The sequence below is a fragment of the Nothobranchius furzeri genome, chromosome 14 (assembly GCF_043380555.1).
Source record: "Nothobranchius furzeri strain GRZ-AD chromosome 14, NfurGRZ-RIMD1, whole genome shotgun sequence".
NCBI classification, from domain to species: Eukaryota; Metazoa; Chordata; class Actinopteri; order Cyprinodontiformes; family Nothobranchiidae; genus Nothobranchius; species Nothobranchius furzeri.
The window spans coordinates 25,720,884-25,742,158 of record NC_091754.1 but is presented as its reverse complement, the minus strand read 5'-3'; the positions used below and the strand labels follow the sequence as shown (position 1 = coordinate 25,742,158).

General features: G+C 41.0%; 1 protein-coding gene and 1 long non-coding RNA gene across 11 annotated transcripts; both read right to left on the bottom strand.

Annotated features, from left to right (window-relative positions):
- Positions 1 to 3,495: 3,495 nt before the first annotated feature.
- pou2f1b (POU class 2 homeobox 1b) lies at positions 3,496 to 21,011 on the bottom strand. Of its 9 annotated transcripts, none has more exons than XM_070544009.1 (15): positions 20,848 to 21,011; positions 9,570 to 9,626; positions 9,066 to 9,148; positions 8,313 to 8,408; positions 7,533 to 7,715; positions 7,323 to 7,443; positions 7,150 to 7,229; positions 6,823 to 6,996; positions 6,184 to 6,324; positions 5,892 to 6,047; positions 5,586 to 5,774; positions 5,306 to 5,420; positions 4,663 to 4,993; positions 4,504 to 4,592; positions 3,496 to 3,971 (listed from the first exon to the last, which is right to left on the bottom strand). In XM_070544009.1, the coding sequence occupies exons 1-15, from the start codon at positions 20,873 to 20,875 to the stop codon at positions 3,706 to 3,708; spliced, it is 2,109 nt and encodes a 702-aa protein (XP_070400110.1). In that variant the 5' UTR covers positions 20,876 to 21,011; the 3' UTR covers positions 3,496 to 3,705. The 9 variants fall into 9 exon arrangements, with proteins under 9 accessions (XP_070400110.1, XP_015821668.1, XP_015821669.1 ...); XM_015966182.3 differs by lacking the exon at positions 20,848 to 21,011 and adding an exon at positions 19,905 to 20,092 and having other exon boundaries at positions 5,892 to 6,037; positions 6,183 to 6,324; XM_015966183.3 differs by lacking the exon at positions 20,848 to 21,011 and adding an exon at positions 19,905 to 20,092 and having other exon boundaries at positions 5,586 to 5,771; positions 5,892 to 6,037; positions 6,183 to 6,324.
- On the bottom strand, positions 15,489 to 16,069 carry LOC139062633 (uncharacterized). 2 transcript variants are annotated; one of them, XR_011516199.1, is made up of 3 exons: positions 15,931 to 16,069; positions 15,787 to 15,855; positions 15,489 to 15,677 (listed from the first exon to the last, which is right to left on the bottom strand). It is a non-coding gene; the product is annotated as an uncharacterized lncRNA (long non-coding RNA). The 2 variants fall into 2 exon arrangements; XR_011516200.1 differs by having other exon boundaries at positions 15,622 to 15,720.
- Positions 21,012 to 21,275: the final 264 nt, after the last annotated feature.

The window sequence follows — 21,275 nt, the reverse complement described above, 5'->3', positions numbered from 1 at the left end:
TCATAAGTAGATTAAAGCAGGTTTCACTCAGTCTCGAGTTAGAAATGAGGTAAACAACAGTTTCTTTCGTCTAACTGGAGCTCCACGTCCTTTTTCCGACACTATAAAACCAGCAAACCAGTGTGGTGGGCCAACGTACGCCAACGTGCCTGGCTGATCCACAAGAACATCTTAAAAACTGCCCTCACCTAATGACAGTGAAGCACTAAAAGCCAAGTAATTGCCAAGAAAACAGCCCACAACCATTTAAGCCGACTGCAGATTTAGAAAAGCAAACCCAGAGCTGGCTTGGCAACAACTTGCTAAAAGCCTTTGGTTATTCAGTAGCGGAACCCAGACAACAAAAATAAGTACTCTATTGTCAAACTTTTCTTAGAGAAAAAACAAAAGCCGCTCTTCATATCTGCTGGAAGATGGGGGAAAATGCACCATTAAAGTTTGCAGACACCTTTTGTCCTCCCCTCAAAAGAACGCACTCACACCCATCTGCTGGAATTATTAATAAAGCTTTCCTCTCAGGTATTTCCAACCTGCACAAACCTAAAAAAACAGGTGATCATTAAACTCTCTAAAACACCCAGAGTACATTGTATTGTTTCAGTGAAAGACAATGCACTGGTTGAGCTCTCTCTCTCACACACACACACACACACACACACACACACACACACACACACACACACACACACACACACACACACACACACACACACACACACACACACACACACACACACACACACACACACAAACATAATGCTACAATGCTGATGTCTTCTAAGTAACAATAAGGCATAAATGATAACGTTAATCTTCTCTGTTCAACTAAGAAAGCCAGTGATCTTGTCCTTTCACACCATCCAAAACAATTACAAGGCATAAAGTTAAAATAAATGATTGTTAAAGACGACACAGCAACTCAAGTCCACAATAACAACTCAAAAGAAAATTATAATTATGAAAAAGCAACCAAATACTCCTATCAACCACAGGAGTGTCAGATAAGAGCCACTCGCTCCCAGCTGGGGTGATTTCCTCTTATATTTTTGGTCAGTTTAAAGAAAAATAAAAGATCAAGGGGAAATATTTTTGAGTTAGCATGATAAACACTACATTCAGTCTTGATAGCATACTAGTTCAAATATAAAATATGAACATCTTACAGGTGTTTATATATATATTTATAGAATCAAGAAAAGATCTTTTCTCTAATTCTTAAGTCTTTCCTCAGATAAATATTTCAGTAACATCCTATGGTGCTAACTGGTTCCACGTGCTAGAAAGCTAACGAAGCTAACTGGACCAGGACCGAGCGCTCTGGGGCCCCTGGAAGGCCCCCGTGGGCAGATCAGAACCAGCAGCAGCCAAACGTCTAACAAGCTGCAAAGAGAAAGGCTTTTTACTTTGGCAAGAAAGATCAGCAAAAAAAAAAAAAAAAACATTAAATTAATATATTAAAACCTGGAAATACCCCCATAAATAGTAGTACTAGAGAATAGCAGTAGTAGGTTGTCCTTGTGATGTACGGTTCCTATGAACGGCGAGCCAGACGGTACATTCTAGAAGGTTCTACGCAGAAATGTCTAAAGGTGAGCCTTAGGTTGAAATGCTGCTGAGGTATATTCAGTCAAAATTAAAATAAAAACAACACGGACAACTTTCACTGCTTACATCCACTAAATGTTCACTGCTGTAAGATGCTACTTCTGTGCGTGTGTGTGTTGGGGGGGGTCTCAGTATAGTTTAGCAGGTTTTCTTAATTGTTCAACGCCACAAGAAGAGGTGACGGATGTTCTCCGATGATCAGATCTATGCATTTACAGAGTTGAGCCCTCCAGCTGGGGAGGTCGAGACTACGACCCTGAATTACCAGGACGTAGAGGTAAAGCTATAAGGAAGCATGCAGGCCTCTCGACAGCTCGGCTCTGCTAGGAGCTCCAGCAGCAAGTTGTTAAAGCTAAGTTTCATTTTGTGTGATCCGTATCCAGCAGCACCAAATCGGGAGGAATCTGGTATCAACCGAGGTGGGAGAGGAGGAAAATTATTTCTGGAGAGTAGAAATCGTGTGAACAGCAACTTGTGTGCTCAGACAGGCACAGCAACTACTGAGTAAAACCACTTTGGTTTCAAGCTGTTGTTTTATGGCTGAATATTAGCACAAAAACCAACAAAACAAACAAACCTGCTCCGCTGTGGTTCAGAAAACGCCACAAAAAGCTACCATAACAGATTAGAAAAGGAAGCGAGCCGTCAAATAGCCCACAGAAAACCAGATTAAGCATGAAGGGCAAGGCCCAGGTGGTGATGATTAAACAATAATAAAGTAAAACTACTTTCTCACAACCCACTGATCATCCTTGCTGTTTGGTCAGTTGTGTTGCCAATTTAAAAAATTCAGTAATGAGACGTCTAATCAAATAAAACATTTCTAATCTTTGGAAAATGATCATCAAAATATTGCATTTCTATAGTCTGTTGAGAACAAAGAGTTTGTACTCATAAATATATCAACTAGACTAAGCTACACTGACTACACACAGCAATTATTTGAACAAATATTTTTGGTATATCTTAAAGTATTCCTCCCAGAACAGGCAGACTGCAGCTCATCGATCCAGTTGGTTTTTGTTGTTTTTTTTGGTACAGATACTGTGCACAAGTAGATACGACAGTACTACTATCAAAAAGAAAAAAGGAAACAAATCACAATAAAATAACCCCATTCAGCCACCATACGACAGGTTCTAAAACTAACCCCTTCTCAGAAACACACCGCAGAAAGTCTGTGGATCAAACGTCGACTTCCTGCCTCTGATTTTAAATATCATACAGCTTTTAAACGGAACCCAGATCTGGCTTATTCAGAGGCAGGAAGCTCACTATGGACAATGTTTCAATTCTTTTTCAATCAGTGTCAAAACTCCACGGCTCCTAAACCATCATCCAACACCAGCTGGAGGGCGTTTTCACCACCACAGCTAAACGTACAAGTCAGTGTTTCCAGAGGAGACTCGGAGAGACACGTCTGGTCTCTCTGACCCTTAAAGCAATGATAACCTTTATATATCGGCCACTTATTACTTGTTTTTAAAGCATTATAACCACGATTAAAAAGTGATAGTTAAATCTTAACTTAATATTAGAATTACAAAGTTTTTAAAATATATATAAAAAGCAATATAGACAGTTAAGATAAAGAAAAGGTACTAAAGTATAACTCTGATATTATTTAAGTCAAGGCCTGTCAAAACAAAAGAAAACAAAACAAAAAAAGAATAAAAACAAAACTGATAGGGTGATGCACAAACCCCTGTTAGTGATAATGAACATTTAGTTTAGTAAAAACTGTTAAGTTTGAATGTTATGAGAAAAGTTTTTGGTTTTGTTTAGAAGTATTTCAGAGAAACCTGGAAACAGGAAGATAAATATGTACATTAATACAGACAGTTTGATGGTTTTCCTCAAAGAGGCAGGTCAAAAACAGTGTTTGTGGAAAAAAGTTCAATTAAAATAAAAATTATAACCCAATTACATTGGAGGTTGCTAACTTTTTGGTGGTAGCAAAAGGATTAAATAATGTTAGATACAATGTAAAGAAAGGGGGGTGGGTAGTGAAGCACGTGTCAGACCGCCACCCTGTTCCCTACAGGAGTAGTTCTCAGCGCAGGAAACGGGGCGTCCGCTCTGGACACCACCCAAGAGGCTTCACTGAGCCTTGGAGGCAGTGGTGATGGTCGAGGCCTGCACAGGCACGGCAGCAGTGGTGGCTTGGTGGTGGGCGTCTGTGGTGACCTGGAGCCCACCCGCTCCAGCTGACACCAGGCTGACGGGGTTACTGGTGAGCAGCGACAGGTTCTGGGGGTTCAGGAAGAGCGGCGTGGTCACCAGGTTGGGAGCGCTAGCAGCCGAGGTGTTGGCGAACAGCAGGTTACCGCCGTCCATTATGGGAATGGTGCCGCCAGATGTCAGAGCTGTGGAGGACAAAGGTTTGAGAGTTTGGAGACAGATGATCGACTCCAGTTTGAACAAAAAACAAAACAAACTAAAGGAAAAAAAATATTTAAGCAGTTAAGTTTGAATAAATTTATAAAAGTCTGCACGTTACACTAGACATTCTAAATAAGACGTCTTAACCTTTCTAATCATCCTTCTTCAATAAGATTAAACCTAGTGGGTGTGGCCTGATTTAATTTGGTTTTTATTATGCAAATGTTTTGTTCCAATTTGATTTTTAATCACTGTGCTAATTATCTCCATTTGTTACTTTATGAACCCATTCAACCTTTCATCATCTTTCAGTCCAATTATTCTTACAGATTCAATTATCGTTAGGGATTATTAGGAAACTAATAATAATAATTATTATTATCAGTTAAATTTGATAATGCGTGCATAAATTTTAATCCCCATACGAAACAAAAAATATAATATTCTAAGCTTGGAATAGTTTGTGAGCCCCCCCAACAATAACAACAAGTACATTGTGGTAGAATGAACACAAACCTTGAATGGTGGCCAGAGTACTGTTACTCATAAGAGCAGGACTGAGGGCGCTGCCGAGTCCCCCAGGAGCCAGACTCAGAAGGGCCCCCCTAAACACACATTAGCTCATTAAGACACTGGAACAGAGAAATGGGCAGTTTATGCGTGGCGTTCACTGACCCTGGTGTGAACTGGGGTGATGCCATCAGTCCGGGGTTCAGCCCTGCAGCAGCAGCAGCGGCCATAGCTGCAAAGCTGGCACTGGTGGGAAGCTGGGCAGCACTCTGCAGTGCCGCAGAAAGGCCCGGGGCCGCCACCATCACCTGACCCGTCCCTAAAGTCGTAGCTACAGATGACGGCGCTTGCGTGACAATCGTATGCATGCCAGCTTTGCTGTTTGTAGACTGAATAGTTGTGGCAGCTGGGCTTAGAGACGGCGAGCTTGTTGATGTAGAAACTACAGGTGCAGTGGAGATGACGGATGCAGTGTTTGTGGCTCCAACTGTTGTGCCTTCGAAAGAACAGAGCAAAATGAACATTCTAGAGCTTCAGGTCATAAAGAAAGGAACACAAATAAGAACCCATGTAAGAACAGATGCAGCTACGCATCTTCAGCTCTGAAGTGACTTTATGCTACACATCAGAACTCAGTTCAAGCCCTTATTTTTCATATGAAGCAACCCAGAATAAAAGCTAAGAAGATCAGGTAAGCAATCTACATATTCATAGATCTGTGAATGAATGATTTAAAGCTCAAGTCTAACTAAGACGCACAGGGAGTCAAGAATATTACTGGTGAGGACACAAGAAAGGACAACCCCACCTGTAAAAGACAGGCTGGAGACGCTGGTGCTGGTGAGAGGCATCACTGGGTTTACAGTCAGAGTGGTGGATGTGTTTATAGTTGGACTGCTAACAAGGCTTGCTGTGCTCGCCACCTGAAGAGGAGAAATTATGGACTCAATTATGTCTCGATGCATAATTTAAACTTTTGTTTTATTCCATCAAATTATCTTGGATTTAGAAAAACTTGAGTTTTCACTCTGATGTAAAGATAAAACATTTATAAAGTTCTGTGTCAGTATAGGTGTGTCCATTCCTACCAAAGGGCTACTGGGGGTGAAGATGGCTTTAATGGGGGTGTTGCCTCCCCCACTACTGCCACTGCTGGGGGGGTTAATCCTTTTCTCTTTCTGTCGGCGATTGCAGAACCAGACCCGAATCACCTCCTTCTCCATGTTGAGCTGGTCAGCAATAATGGTGATCTCTTCAGAGGTAGGTTTTTGGTTCTGCTTGAAGAGGACAAAGAAGCCAGAGGTTCCCTGTCAGCACTGGGGAGTCTACTGAAGAATTTTGTCCGTAAACACAAACTAAATGCACCCTAGACTTCAGGAATATGAGTATCTAACCTCTAGAAAGCTCTTTTCTAAGGCCACTCGAATGTTGGTCTCGATACTGGTCCTTTTCTTCCGCCGGCGGTTGATCCCCTCGATGCCCATGCCCGGGGAGCCTAGGGCACTGGGGCTGGACAAGGCCTGGTCCGAAGTCAGGTTCTCTGCACAAACAGCACCGACAAAAAAGGAAGGAAAGGGAGGTAAAGAAGAGGTATCTATAGCATTTACCAAGCAGTTTCTATTCTATAGATGCCCTCTGACTGTTGCCCCCTAACAGGAGAGCCCAGTCAGGGCTCAGGGACAAACCTGCATCATTAAGCCACTTCTCCAGCAAAGGCTTGAGTTTGCACATATTCTTAAAGCTCAGATTCAAGGCCTCAAAGCGAGAGATGGTAGTTTGGCTGAAGTCGTTTCCGTACAGCTTCCCCATGGCCAGCCCGACGTCTCCCTGTGGGGCAGACGGAAACAGAGACAGAGAAATATGAGTCCTATAAATTATTAAACTTCCTCTGGTCTCTTGGTTTTGATTAACACCCTAAAAACTCTGCTCTGTTTTTCAGAATTACATATTCATTTTTTTCCCATTTGTTCAACCAAAAAAAAAAAAAACCCATCCCATCCCAAATGTCACTTTAAAACCTTCCCCTTATTTTGTAAAGTTTGGATTAATTAGTTAGCAAACTGATTCCAACCAATACTTTTTAAATGCAGGAACTCAATTTCTGACCTGCAGTCTAGCTTTGGTACAAAATGTCAGTTATCAAGTTAAAGTAATGAGGCATAAAATGACTTTTTACTCATAAATCATATTTTATTTAAAAAATGTTAGCAACATTATAGAGATTATTTTTATTATAAGGAATACTTAAAGCGATAAAACTAGCTCAACCATTCATACATTTCTACAAATCTACATGTGAAAACAGGTGTTTAAAGTGAAAAGAACCTGTGTGAAGCCCAGTTTGATGCGTCGCTGCTTGAAAGTCTTGGCAAACTGCTCCAGCTCCTCCAGATCGCTGGGCTCCTCCAGGGTGGGGGTGTCCAAGCGTTTGGGTGGTGTCTGACTGTGGGGCAGGGTCTGAATATTTGTGGTTGCCGTGGTACGGGACGGAGATGCAGGCTGGAGGGAGTGGAAACAGAACAAATATGACTGCTTAGAAACTCCTTAAAAGACAGGAGGAAACCTGAGAAAATCCATAAAAGTTAAACTTATTGGGAAAAAATCGTCAACGCATTTTTAAAGTTTAGACAAGATCGTTGCATCGTTACAAACCTGAGTTGCAAGAGTGATGCTTGGCTGAGTCGGATGGAGGTTAGCTTGGCTTTGAGGTAGTTGAGTTAGAAGACTCTGGGCTTCAGGGACAAAAACATAAAGAGTTTAAACAACAATTCATTCATTCATTTAAACCCTTTCTACCCAATTCTGCTGTTGAGTGTTTTGTTCACCTTGCTGGACCTGCGGCATCTGTGAGATGATAAACTGGGTGGGTTGCAGTGGCGTGGCGATTGGGTGGCCAGGCTGAACCAGTACAAACTGGGGTAGGCTGAGATTCTGTTGCTGAAGCTGCTGCAGGAAAAAATAAAAATAAAACACATTATGAAAAAGACCATGTACTGAGATTTACAGAAACTGACGTTTAAACAAATCTGGCTTACAGGGGCAATCTGTATGGGCTGTGACAGGGGCAGCTGGGTGATGGGTGTGGCTGCGGTGGCAGAGATGTTGGCCCCAGTGGTGCTGTTCTGCTGGTTAGCTGAATGCTGCTGCACGGCTGCAGCCAGGATCTGAGCTTGGGCCTGTTGGATCAACAGCTGTTGCTGCTGCGGGGTCAGGGACAACTGAACAACACAAAACAGGTGTTACTGTGTTCCTGATATAAACACAAATCAAGGAGACCATCCAGCCTTAGACTTCAATACCCGCGAAAAGTTCATTTGAAAATTATGCTTTGCTCTACACCTGATTTTTTTTCCCCATTTCTCATGACAAAGTATTCAGGTACACAGGAATTCAACTTTTCACAAAGGTATGGAAGTTTAGTTGAAACTTTGGCTCTCTCTTTATGAGAAAACGTAGTCATGCATCTGGGCCAGGCAAATGAGCATGTTGATGTCGTGCAAACACAAATCTACATGCAACATTCCCTCCTGCACAGCAGCAGCCGCTTTGTCCACTCAACTACAACAGGGCCTCAAGAAAACATGGAAACGTAGAAATGAAAAGTGTCACATGTCTCAATGATGAATTTTTCAAACACGCCACAACGTTTTCTGTTGTGTGGGAATCTGGATGTAAACTAAAAACCACAGGGATGAGCAGGCAAGCAGGCAGAGAAGACACCTATTCATCAGCTGCCTTTGAGTCGGGTTGAGGAATTATGGGATGCATGTAATGAGCAGGCCATAACCAAGAGCAGAGGGGGGACACACACTTACTCCAGCAATCTGTCCCCCGGCCAACATTAGCTGGGTTTGAGGCAGTATGCTCTGCTGGACGGAGGTCGAAAGAGCACCAGAGTCTTCCAACTTAGACTAGTAAAGGTAAAGTAGAGGGGGGGGGGCGCTTTATTTTGGTGTCATAGCAGTTATTCTAGCAATAAGAACAAGATGCTAGTGGCTTTAATTAAAAGCCTTTCAGGAGAATTTTTCATAAAGAACATCCTCCATAAAATAAGAAACTATAAATCTAATTTCTGTGCCTGGTCTGAATGTGCCTTTAGTCTTAAAGCAGTGAGAGGAATTTAAATTAAAAAGGCTGCAATAAAGTGGGTGTTTAAAATGTGCCGCAGCCTTCAGAGACAAGAGTGAAGTGAAGGGAGGGGAGAGTCGAGATGCTAATTAAAATAACTGTTATGCAGTGCATGTAAATTCTGCATAGATTTGCATATTCTTGGCCATCTGTTTCCGAGCAACCGCAGAGCAGCTAATTAGCATACAGGGTTGATTAATCTGCCTAGTTGCCAGGCGACACAGAGTGCCTGGCTCATTTAAATGAACTCTAAAGCTTGTGAATATTTGTGTGAACATGAAAGGACTGCACATTTTTTACATGTAGTCACATGATTTTTCTTTCCATATCTATATGTATGTGCAGCTGCAATTAAACATCTGCTCCACATCTGCTGCTTTAATTAAGCAGGAAAAGGAGTAATGAAGATAGGCGATAGTGTTGCTGTGTGCATGCGTTACCTGTGAGAGGAGTTGTGCATGTGCATTAGCAATTGTGGTTGGCACCGTCTGCCTCTGAAAGTCCAATCCATTGGTTTGGATTCCTGAGGAAAAGGAAAACCGAATGAAACGAGCTGGATGGAGAAAACAAGGAACGTCAACAACCTGGTGGAGGATTACTTCAGGAAAAAGAAACTGGATAAAACATTTTTAAAAGAAAACATATGCAACAGCTGCATTTATCTGTTTATTTAAATGTGGGGAATCATCACATTTGTATTCATTCTTAAACAAGAGGATAAAAACAGTCATGAAGTTAGGGAAAAGCTGTGCTGTGATGCGCCTACTTCAAAATATCACTAATAAATAAATACAGCTAGGTATTTAAAAGTCTATAGACACAGTGGGAAGCTGGTTTATGTATACATTTGGTTTATGCAGCATAAATGTTATAAAACCTGTTGAATGTATTTCAATATTCAACATTCTTTTGTGAAGGGGAAGGAGAATATTCAGGTCACTCACCGGGGTTCCCGTCACCAATTTCCATTTCACATTTAGTTTCTGACTTTACTTTAACATCTGAAAGAGCCAGAAGGATACATAATGAGATACAGTCACACCTACTGGTGATCTAACCTCCCAGCTTTGCATGATATTCCTAATATTTAAATCAGACCTTTAGACACATTCGCCCCTCAAAGCAGCAGAACCAGTTTTTGAATTAAACAGAGCAAACATACAAGCTGATTTTACAATAGAGTAACACAAATCCAGTGAGATCTGGATGTTAAAGCGACCGACTAAAATCCCCGCTGAGCTCCATTACAGCCTGATGAAAAACTCACCCGCTCTCGTTCCACCTGTATTTTCCAGCATGGTTGCTGAACCTGTCAAGTAAAGCTGCCTGGATTGGGCAAGCCCACCGACAGGATGTCCAGCGCCGGCTTCTTCCTCCCACCCCTCCCTGTTTTCACTCTCCGCTGGTCAGCAGTGAGCACAGTTCAATGCAACCACAGGCGCACACAGACACGGTGGCGGTGTTCACCACACGGTCTGCTGAACAACACTGGGATACGAACACTGGGAAAGCCAACAGGGTTTAGGCAAACAGCTCTCCTTGCCTCCCTCTTTTCTTTTCTTATGGCTCAGCCCCTTTTTCTTGCACTGTGCCTTCTTTGCACTCCGTCTCTCTCTAGTGTGCCAAGACTGCCTGTACTTCTGAAAAAGTTCCCTCTCTCCCTCACTTGCTGGAATGAAACAAACGACAAGTGCAGCTGGCGGCCTCCTTCAACATCGCCACCTCCCTCCTCCAACTTTATAATGAAGCATAATCAGTATTCAGCTGATTAAAGCCATATGCAAATCTGCCCCTGCCTCGTTAGCAATGCAAGGCTTTGAAGTCCTGCGAGCAACACATTTCACACCAGACTCTGAAAGCTTTCTGCATAATTTAAACCCCTATAAATATGTATTAGCTCATTAGCATATTAATTGGATGGCTTTTGGAGGACGATAAAAAACAGGGGAATAAGGACGACAGAGAGAGAGGGGAAAAGTGCTCAAACTAGCACTTGGTGCAGCACAGGGAGGGGAGATGCCAGCACAAGCCCAATTACTGTGCATGCTTAGGTCCAGAAAGTAATTAGCTAAGAGAGCAGGTAAAGGACTGAAGGTATCCAAAATGCAACATGAGGTCTGTCAGCAGTGGTCGGGGTGAACCGCGCTGATAAACCGCCTGTAACCGCTCACCCAGAACACCGCCAAGGAGTCATGGAGACCGGGTCGAACTGCTTAAAGCACAGGGGGCTTGGGTATGATGTGGGAGGACGGGAGAGGGGGGAGTCACTCAATTGGAAAAAAAATAACTCCACATTAATCCTCCACAAGCTTGTCATTACTGCTGGAACCCTGTGGCTAAAGCATTCCACAGCGACTGACTGCAGAAAGTGGGTGGCGGGCTGCTGGAGCCTATGTTTATGAAGTGTTCAGGGATTAACATATTTAGATTAGCTTTACATTCCATTAGTGTTTCATTTAGGGGTGCTTTTAATTTCATTTTCAGCATGCACTGACAGTTAATGCTAATGCAGCCCAGTTATGAAGGAGGGAGGCTACACAGGTTTCCAGTGAATCAGAGCAACTGGAGTGGAATGCAAGGCTATTTAAGGGTCTACTGAGGAAGGGGCTTTCCAACTAAATCCACAACAACTCCTGACTAAAGCTCCCATCAACCTGTGCACTTATCCCACAGTCTAATGAAATAAATTTGCATATTAGCTGACCCAACGCCAAAGAAAGCCTGTTGATGTCAATGTTTTTAAATACAGAAGCCTTAAGTGCTAGAGCTGGTTATTTGCTCCTCCTATGTAGTCATCATGTCTAGACACTCAACATATTTTTTACTGGTCAAATGTTTTCTCTATATTTCCCAAAATAAAACGTAATTTTACTTTTGACTAGAAAACAAAACTAAAGCCAAATAATTTAATTTTCCATTAATTGGGTGATATTTAAAAATGCCTTCAGTATCTACTACAGTATAAGCTTTACACAAACATTTGGTCTAACTGACATTTATTCAAATGCATTTCCACCCAATGCAACACTTTGCTAAGTGTTAATAGATGTCAGACTACGTGTAAAATTAAAATCGAAGAAGCCGTCATCTCCACGAGGAGCTCCTGAGAGGTTAAGAAACTAATGAGCAAGTGGATGCAAAGGCAGCTATCAGCAGCACACTCCATCCAACACATGTACAGCAGCTCCTTGGTTGAACGGCTTGCAAAACCTTGCTGTGGAACAATGCATTACACAAATATCCTTCTTCGTAGAGAATCTTAAACCGTTATCTCATTAGCACTGTAATATAGGAAGGCTGGCTGAATGCTGCCGGGACGCTAATGCGAGCTGAGAGATTCAACGTGAGAAGGAGCAAAAGTTAATGGGCACATCTTCATTCAGCTCTACCACCTTTATGCTACACGCAGAACACAATCAGACTACTCAGCCGCATTTGGGTGCATCTAACTACCAACCAGATGTTTTTAATTGCCTAAATGAATGATCATAACAGACCATCTTGCTGCAGCAACATGAAGGTTATCTGCTAAATGCAGCATCGTTGTGAATATTTAAGATGTTTAAAATGTGTGTTAATTAAACCAGAAACAGTCTGACAAAAGACAGCAACAGCTGCAACACTGGACTGAGCCCACAAATAAGCAAAACACAGGATGTGGAGTAATTTGATGAACAGTAATGTGTTCCGCACCTCTGTAAGCTACTGCAGTGTCTCTCCTGGGTGGTCATTAGGCAACTGTCTATAGACTAGGTAGAAAATTTAATCTAACCACATTAAGGGGGGATTTCTTAGGGTCCACAAGAAGAAATATTCAGCTAGCTCCACTGAGTACAGGTGGAGGTTAGCTACATGATTCACTGCTACATATTTACATTCAGAGGATATTTGCATTTGCAACTCCAGGTTATTTATGGCATGTAAAACACAGGGTATCTGCAGGTTTACGGGAGCCAAATTCAAGAGTTTTTAAGACCTTTTTTAAGGCCACTTTGACCAAATTTAAGCTATTTTTAAAATTAAATTTAAGCTATAATTTCCAGCTATTGCCTGGAACCGGTGCTAACCTATGTCGCGAACGTAGGATTAGCCATCCAGTTACCATTAAACTTGCACTTCCCCATGGCGCAAGCTCCCACTAGCTTAACCAGCTAACGTGCTCATCTAAAAATGCCCCCTTTCACAACTAACTGAATGTGTACGGTTCCGCTTTTGCCAACATCATACACAAAAAACGCTGAACACTAACTAGAAATTCAGGAAAATGTTTATAGAAATAAAAGAATCTTGTTTATTAGGTCTTTGGTCATTTAAGACCTTTGAAAGCTGTATTTAAGGATTATTAGTCATTTTTAAGGATTGTTAAGACCTTAAATTTGGAAAAGCTAATTTAAGACTTTTTAAGGACCCGCGGATACCCTGAAAACAACGATACAACTAACCCCATCTAGTCATGCAACTGAAGAACTAATTTTAAATGTTATACATTTTCCCCACTAAGGCTTTTATTGCACATTAGGTCAGATGAATTAGTTGGTCAATAGAAAAAAAAATCTTTAACAAATAATCTTTAAAGTGTTAACTGGTGGTCTTCTGTCAGAAACACCGCAGGCACTAGCAACAACATGGTGCTCACTATCACAACAACACAGCTTACAGTGCATCCAGAAAGTCTCCCTGCTTCATGTTAACCTCGAGCAGCCTTTAGTTCTATCCTCAAAGTGAGTATTCTTTCTCATGGCAATAGTCAGTGAAGAAAGAAATGCCTCAAACCAAACTATTTTAAGAAGTGGTAATGCTCCCCTCAGTCTTACTCCACCCACGTATCAATTTTAAAAACTGCAACATTAGTAGGCGTTGCCTGGAGGACCGAGAGGGCGGAGCACCGGCTGTGACGAAGACAATGGGTAACGAGGCGATGCTAGCTCCCTTCACTCTGAGCAGTCATTAGAAGTGGAGACCGTTTCTCCACCTCCTTACCCAGACACTCGAGAAGAAAGGGACCAAGTCTATTTGGAGGAGACAAGCGGACCTGAGCCTTATTGTTTTGAGCTTGTGAGTTGCCTGAAACTACCGGAACCGACCCAACAGAACAAGCTCTGAATGGTAAGTAGCCGTTAGCCATAGCATTAGATTAGCTGCAGGGTTTGGCTCCACATAGGGCTGCTCGATTATGGCAAAAATAATAATCACGATTTTCGTGACTGAAATTGAGATCTCGATTATTTAAGACGATTTGTCAATTTCTGTTGATTTTATTTGTTTTTATTCAGTCATAAAATTGCTCAGGGCACAATCAGGACAAAAATAAATAAGAAACAAGATGATCACTAAAATAACTCCTGATTCCCAGTATAAAAAGACCAATATACTTATAGTTCATAGTTTATGACCTAAGGGCTATAGACCTTGGTTTAACTCATTTAAGTCTAACCAGTACAGACCCAAATAACAATATCTTGCAAATACTGACAGCAAGAATTATACAGCAGCATTTATAACAAATAAATGCAAATAAATTGATGTTCACAAAATGTTGCATAACATTTATTTAGTCAAGTCAAGGTGCTGTAGGAGCGTGCACTAGCACAGTGTCCTCAGAGAGATTAGTTATCAGCGTGAGGAACTTATTTCTACCCTATTTATAAACTATGTATTTACAGGTCCATCAGTTAATGTAATAATTGTCCCAACCACAGCTACACCCCCCACCCTCCAACCCGGTCTCATAGCAATCAGGGGCAAGCTGCGGGTGTGTTTTGCGCGCCGCACGTGCACATTTAGCCGTTTTTAGCGGCCCAGGAGCTCACAGGTACGGTGTGTGTCACTCACTCTGGTTAATCCTACAGGGAGCCGGCTCTGAGAGCCGTTTCTTTAGCGACTGACACATCACTACATCATTCCCTTTCCTAATGTCCTGAAGAACGGTTGGGAGCACAGGCGGCGAGTTTAGCTAACCTGCAGGAAATTTCAACGACAGTTATCCAGAAAGTAGCTAAGGGTCTCCAGAGATGTTTCTGAGATGTTCGCTAGGTATTTTTAAGATTTAAAAAGTCAAGAAGGGGGGTCTGAAAGGCTGTTAGAAATAGCATCAAAGTCGCTAAGCTGGCAACACTGTGGGAGGAGCGCTTCATTTGGAACTCAGGGCAGCGCAAGTGGGAGGAGCAAATAATCGGCTTGTTTTGTTTTTATAATCGTTCAAAACTTAGATCGTAATTGTGATTAAAATTCGATTAATTGAGCAGCCCTAGCTCCACGGCCCTAGAGAGCTAGTATTCAGCATATTTTAGAGGTTTATCTGCTTCAACACACTTGGTTTTAATCAGCAACAAATAGCTGAGTTGCTGAACAGCTAATCTAACCTGTTAAAGCAGGAATAACAATGAAACATGCTGGATAGCAGCTCTCCAGGAGCCCTGGGCTCAAGTTAGTCTGCTGCATAGAAAGTTATGAAACTACCCCATGAGAAAATTATTCTGTAATGTCTTCAGCCCACTAAAACTGCTCTGATTTCATTATTTACTGACACCAGCTGCTCTCTTGGTTGTAGGTCCTCTGGTGTCTGCAGCTGGTCTCCTGCTGGTGTCGTCAGGATCAGGAGCTTCCAGAAGAATGTGCCTTTCAATGACTCTTTCCCCCTTATTTGTTATATTTATTAAATAAATCTCAATTTATACATTTCCTGTTTTTGTTCATGTCCATAAATACTTAAACATGCTTGAAATTAAAACAAGCTTTTAACAGTGAGGTTCTAGTTTAATTCATCACAATAGAGCCAGTTAAACATGCAACAATGTGATAATTCAATTAATGTAATTTAGAAATATCCATTAAAATATAAAAACTGGAATCAAAATGAGATATTTGGCAGCACAAAAAACTTGTCAAACACAATATTTATTATAATAATTGTAGGCAGACAGGAGACAGAGCTGATGGAGGTTCTCCAAAGGATGGCTGAAGGCTTTCCAGGAACAGGAGACGTGGTGTTGTCTCTTCTCTATTCTGCCAGATGAGCTGATAGGTTACAGGTGTGTGAGGACACCCTCATGCTGTCATAACCAGATGACAGGAGTTATCAGGTGATCAGCCAGGCTTACGATGAGATGCAGAAAGAAAACAAATCCAGGACAGTGTACAGTAATATGTGGTGTTTCTCACCTTATGTGCTCTTATAAGTATTAACTTGTGCCTGCCTCATGGTGTAGAGTCCATATTTTGCTGAGTGTCCTGCAATAATGCAGGTTATTAGTTAATTTACTTTTGATAGCAAAGAAAGAAATATTTAATGTAAAAGTTATTTACCAGGTGAATCAGCTCACACGTCACCACCAAGCGTCAGGGGACAGAATCAGTAGCCTCCGTCATGATGTAACCACATACTTGTTTAATTGGTAATATCTTAAAAATTCTGAAATGTTTTAATTGTTTTTTTACCTTGAACAGTTCACTGAGTTTGCACTGTCACTGAGGTGGAAGCTGGAATCAACAGCAGACACCTCACACCTTGGTCTTTTCAGGGGTGTGGACGCTGCTCTGGGACCTTCTGGAAGATGAATTTCCGTCATGGTCCTTTTGTCACAAGACACACTACAGCTGTGAGCTCTAAACTGGGTGGCTATGTAAAAAACAAATAAGCAGCACATTTATAAATGTTTAAAAGAGCATAAAATCATGTTTAACAATAATCTGTAAAACAAATTAAAACTAGAAGGTAATAATAAAATGTTTACATAGACGATTATTAAAAATAATTCACCTTTGCTACGGGTAAGGCTTCACGTCAGCCTGGACAAGTGCATTCTTGCAGCTAAATCAGTCTGACAGCCAATGTCTTGGGTAGATTTAGCCTGAAAAAAAATAGAAGCACATTGTTGTTGGGAGTTTATAAAGTCAGATAATATACAAAAGAAACTGTCCTATAAAGGCGCTTTATAACATTCCTAGTGTGTGATCATTATAACGTAAAAGTCAGTCACATATGATGTGGAGAGCCTGAAATGCGACCTCCTGAACAGAATTCCTTACAGAACCTGTTCACAAGCTGGATTTCACGCTGTAATGCTGTCTGTCAACTAGTGCTGCGTTAGTTAAGAGCCACTGTTGCAGAATTACCGACTGACACAAAAACAACCCGAATTTTCTCCGAGCCTGACAGTAATAGTCATGTGGACCGTTTCGTCGGCCAGGGCTTCGAGATATGTTCCGATTCGCTGCTGATTCTAGCCTTACATCCCGTTCCACATTTTGTGAACTTGACAAATCAGCCCTAAGGCAGTGCAGGCTGATATTAGCTAAATTAAGTGAACCACGTCTCTCAAGCTTTGCATTTAGGTAGGGAATTGTCTTTAGAAGATGTTACAACTTTTATTTAGCTTACTCACCTCAGACTGGAGCCCGCCATGGTGGGGGAGCAGAGTTGGTGGGCTGCATCTAAATCGCAGAAGAGCCACGGTGGGCACAGCCCTCTCTCTTCAAAAGGAGACGTGCAGAATCGCGGGTAAAATAATGGTTGCAAACTACAGCACCAGTCGGGAGCTGACTGTTTTCCAGACACCGATTGCGCGCAACCACTGGCGCCTAACTTCTAAGTCCAGCGGAAAGGAGTCCAACTCCACAGAGCCACCGCAACCACACTACACTACACCGTCTCACCTTACTAACACGATATGGAGCACTAAACCCGAACTACTTTCCTAATTACACTAACAGCCAAACACTAACTAAACTACAATATCCAACAGCCAAACTAACACTAAATAAGTATGTATAACACTAAAAGCTATGCTAAAGACTAGGATATGCTAATGCTATATGCTAATGCTGAACTACAGCTAACCTCCTACACTCGCTTGCAAATCAAACTCCCAACTCGCCACAAAGCGTGGCCGAGACTCTCTATGCTTTATAACTTTGACACAGAGCTGCTACGTAGTACTCTACTGGTTTACGTAGTATCTTACTCTTTAGCCGTTGGCTAAAGTGTATTCAAAATGACTCAAACTCTATGTTTTAAGCTGAAGGTGGCGCTATACTGTGGTATTTAGGCAGAATTTTTAATTTTTAAAGAAAATGCACCAAAATGCTGAAATAATGAATACACACATTTAAAACACTACTACACACATTTATACAGTTCATCAGCAAAAAAAAGTTAATTTAGACATTACTTCCTCTTTAAGTCCTGAGGAAACAACAAAACTGATTATGTAAAAATTTCTTCATCCAAAGCAAAAGGGGAAAAAATAAGCTGCAGCTTGTCTGAGTGAAGCCTGCATGCAGGTCCTCTCAGTACTTTGAGATGGCATGTCCTGAATTTATTACAGCAAGTGTTGCATTATTCATAACAACTGTGTTTACATTAATGAATATTCATGATGAAACTACAAGGCTAGAATGAGGGTGGAACTGTAAAACTGATTAAATGAGAAAAGTAGCTTCAGTTTGAGGAAGACAGAATTATTTCACATTCTTGAGAAGCTCAGTGTAATAAATCAGCCCCCCCCCCCACACACAAATCTGCAAATATTCTAACATCTGAAAGATGCTAACAAAAAGACTTAATTTTTGAAAAATTGGACACTTCCCTCATGAAATAATATAAATTGTACATGCATTTGTATGTTTTTCTTAAAATTGTCAAAGTTTATCTTTGCCTTCTGTATAAAAACAAATTTAAGCAGGTTTTGGGAATGAACATGTTTTAGGAAAAAACAAAAGCAGCTTTCAGATGTGATCCTGAGTAGTCAGTAAAACACCAAATACTTTTACAAAACAACAATGACAATTGTTAATCAGCTACATAAACTGTTTGTGTTTTCATGACACATGCACCTAAATCTGGAACAATAAAAACTCCTTTAATCATATTTTAATCTTGTTTAAAATTTGTTTGACTCTCATTTATTAGTATATTTAATAACATACCACCTAATATTTTGTTAGCTGCAACAAACCAAGCCTTTTTTAAAGGGATGTCCAGTCCATATGAATTTCCTCACTGTGGGATTAATAAAGTCTATTCGAATCTATGCATAGAATAATCCACTAATGTTACCACATCTGACTGGTTTGTTTAGAGTAAGCCAGAAACGTTAACTACATGTAGTAAAAATGTTCTGTTCGTGTTGGGACTTGTCTGTTCATGAAACTAGTTAAGAATAAGAACAGAAAAAAAAACCTTCTGCTTGTTATTACTGTTGCCTTCCGGAAGTGGGCCTCACCACCCCACCCTTTGCCTGAGGGGGATACACAGGTACAGGCTTTGAACTCAACGAACTTCGACCACAAAAAGGGGAATAACGTACACACGGTGTTTGTCAGGAACAGATTAATTATATGTTGAAATTCGCCAGGCAAAATAAATCGAAGCCAGAAAGCTATCACTTAATAAAAGGCTCGATCCAACTTCTGTTCTAAGAGCGGCGAGAAAGACTATTACAATCGTAAGCAGCACAAACTGTAGATTAAGTGAATCATGTAAAATGAACCGAAAGTATCGGATTCAGTTGAAGCTAACTGAACGTCTTTCATTAGATCAAACAAACGCTACTCGTGTGTTATAATAGTGTGGTATTTATGATGGTGGAATATGCTGAACTCCGCACTCTGGTTGAGGGAGGCCTGCATGAATAACAACAGGCTGCTGTGGCTCTCCTGCGCCGAGCACAAAAGACCGAAGGCAAAATGCTCTCCCGTAAAAAAAAATCACGTCGAGCTGAGCAACACCAACCTGACACGGTGTTTGACAAAAGCCGTGCTTGTTGTTTAGAATATTATCAGTAGAAAAAGAAGAACAAACGAGTGGCGGCCACTACCCGGCCGGTGAAATATGAATATGCAAAGCTCTGAGAAAAAAGCCCCAGTGTGCATCAACACAAAGCCAAGCGTTAGCACCCGAGCTAACCAAGCTAGCATGCTCATTTCAATCAAACTGCCTTCAGAAAATAATATATAAGCGTTCCGCATGAACAAGTGTCACGACGGCGATTACTAATAAAATATGCTAAGTTGTATTTGTCGGCAGATGTATGAATATGTAGCGGCGTACATCCGTCTAATCACACAAAGGGGGAGGCATGTTTCCATGTATTTTACCGTCGCACTGCAACAGCTCGTTTCCTCCCTCTTGTCAAACTACATTTGTGTGTAAACTCAAACATCGCCCCTTATCCTCCTCATTTCCAGCTCCCTCCGCGTTTCATCACTATTGTTATTATAAATTGTATGTAACGCAGTTTGAATATGAGTATGAATATGTAAAATGCTGTAATCATTACCTGGTGCTGAACTCTCATCTTGACTCGCTGCTCCTCCGTCCGCCATTTTGAATATTTAACCCGAAATCCAGCCCCGAGCGCGCGCACACAAATACATACACATTCACACAGTCGCAAACACACGCACGAGCACTCACACACTACACACAAAACAACATGGGCAGTGAAAGAGAGGTGTTATCTTATTTACATACTTAAATAATCATCTAGTTTGTTTTCCCTCGGGTAGAAAAGCGCTCGAGGGACTTAGCTGAGAGAATATTAAAAACTTTAAACAACAGTTGAATGAAACACTAATAACCTGAAAACCTTAAACTTTCAGTCTTTTTAAAGACATTTTTATTTAGAATAATTAATTACTTTTAATGATCTATTTCATGTTATTTTCTTACACTGTTTAGTAAAAAAATTAGTTTTTTAACTTTTAATTATGGTTATATTACTATGGACATTAAGTTTTAGCAGAATTAATAGGAAATTTTCCTATTTGTTTTTTTAAGAAACTTTACATTTAAATATTAGAAATTTTGCTTTCTCTGTCTTCTTCCACATAAAACAATTCAAGGAGAAAATTCTTAAGACATGACCATTTGTTGACGATAGAAAACTACTTCACTTTTCCAATATGTAAGAGTAGATCTCCCTATGATCTCACCACTTCCTCCAAACTGACCACTGAGCTGAGCTGCACATCTTTAGTGAACCCATTAGACTACATCACCTGGTTTGATGCAGACTGATCAAGTGTTTGCATCTTATTCTGCATATTTCCTCCATTTTGAAACAAATCCCCTCCCAAAAGCATGCTGCCACTTGTTTCAAATGACAGAGACGCTCTTATATAATTTTCTGATGCTTTACAATAATCTGACCAACATTTGATTTGCTCACATGCCATCACACATTAATTATTGCAAAGTAATGTAACACAATATCGCTTTACCTTTGATCAAGCTCCTCATTTTCTGCATACCACCTGGGTTTGATCATTATTTTATTTTGCAACAACGCGAGTCAAATCTCAATCACTCAAATTTGAGCCTTGCCTTTTTTTATAGTAAGGCTTTGTGCTGGATTTCAGTTTATCCCCAAGGTCCCAGAGGATATATGGATACTCCAACAAGTTCTGGATCTATTCCTGGATAGTGTATACAGCCCAAACCACGTCTGCTGCCTTCTCTCAGTGAGGAGCAGGAGCTCTTCTCCAGCATTACGTGGATGATGGAACCCTTCGCCTGATCTCTAAGGCTGAGCCTCAAGTTTGTTTTTTACTGATGAGATTTTTAGCAGTGACTACAAATGTGTTGGACAAAAGCTCCTTTTACATCAATACAATGCTGCCACCTGCAGGTGTCATTTAAATAACTAATG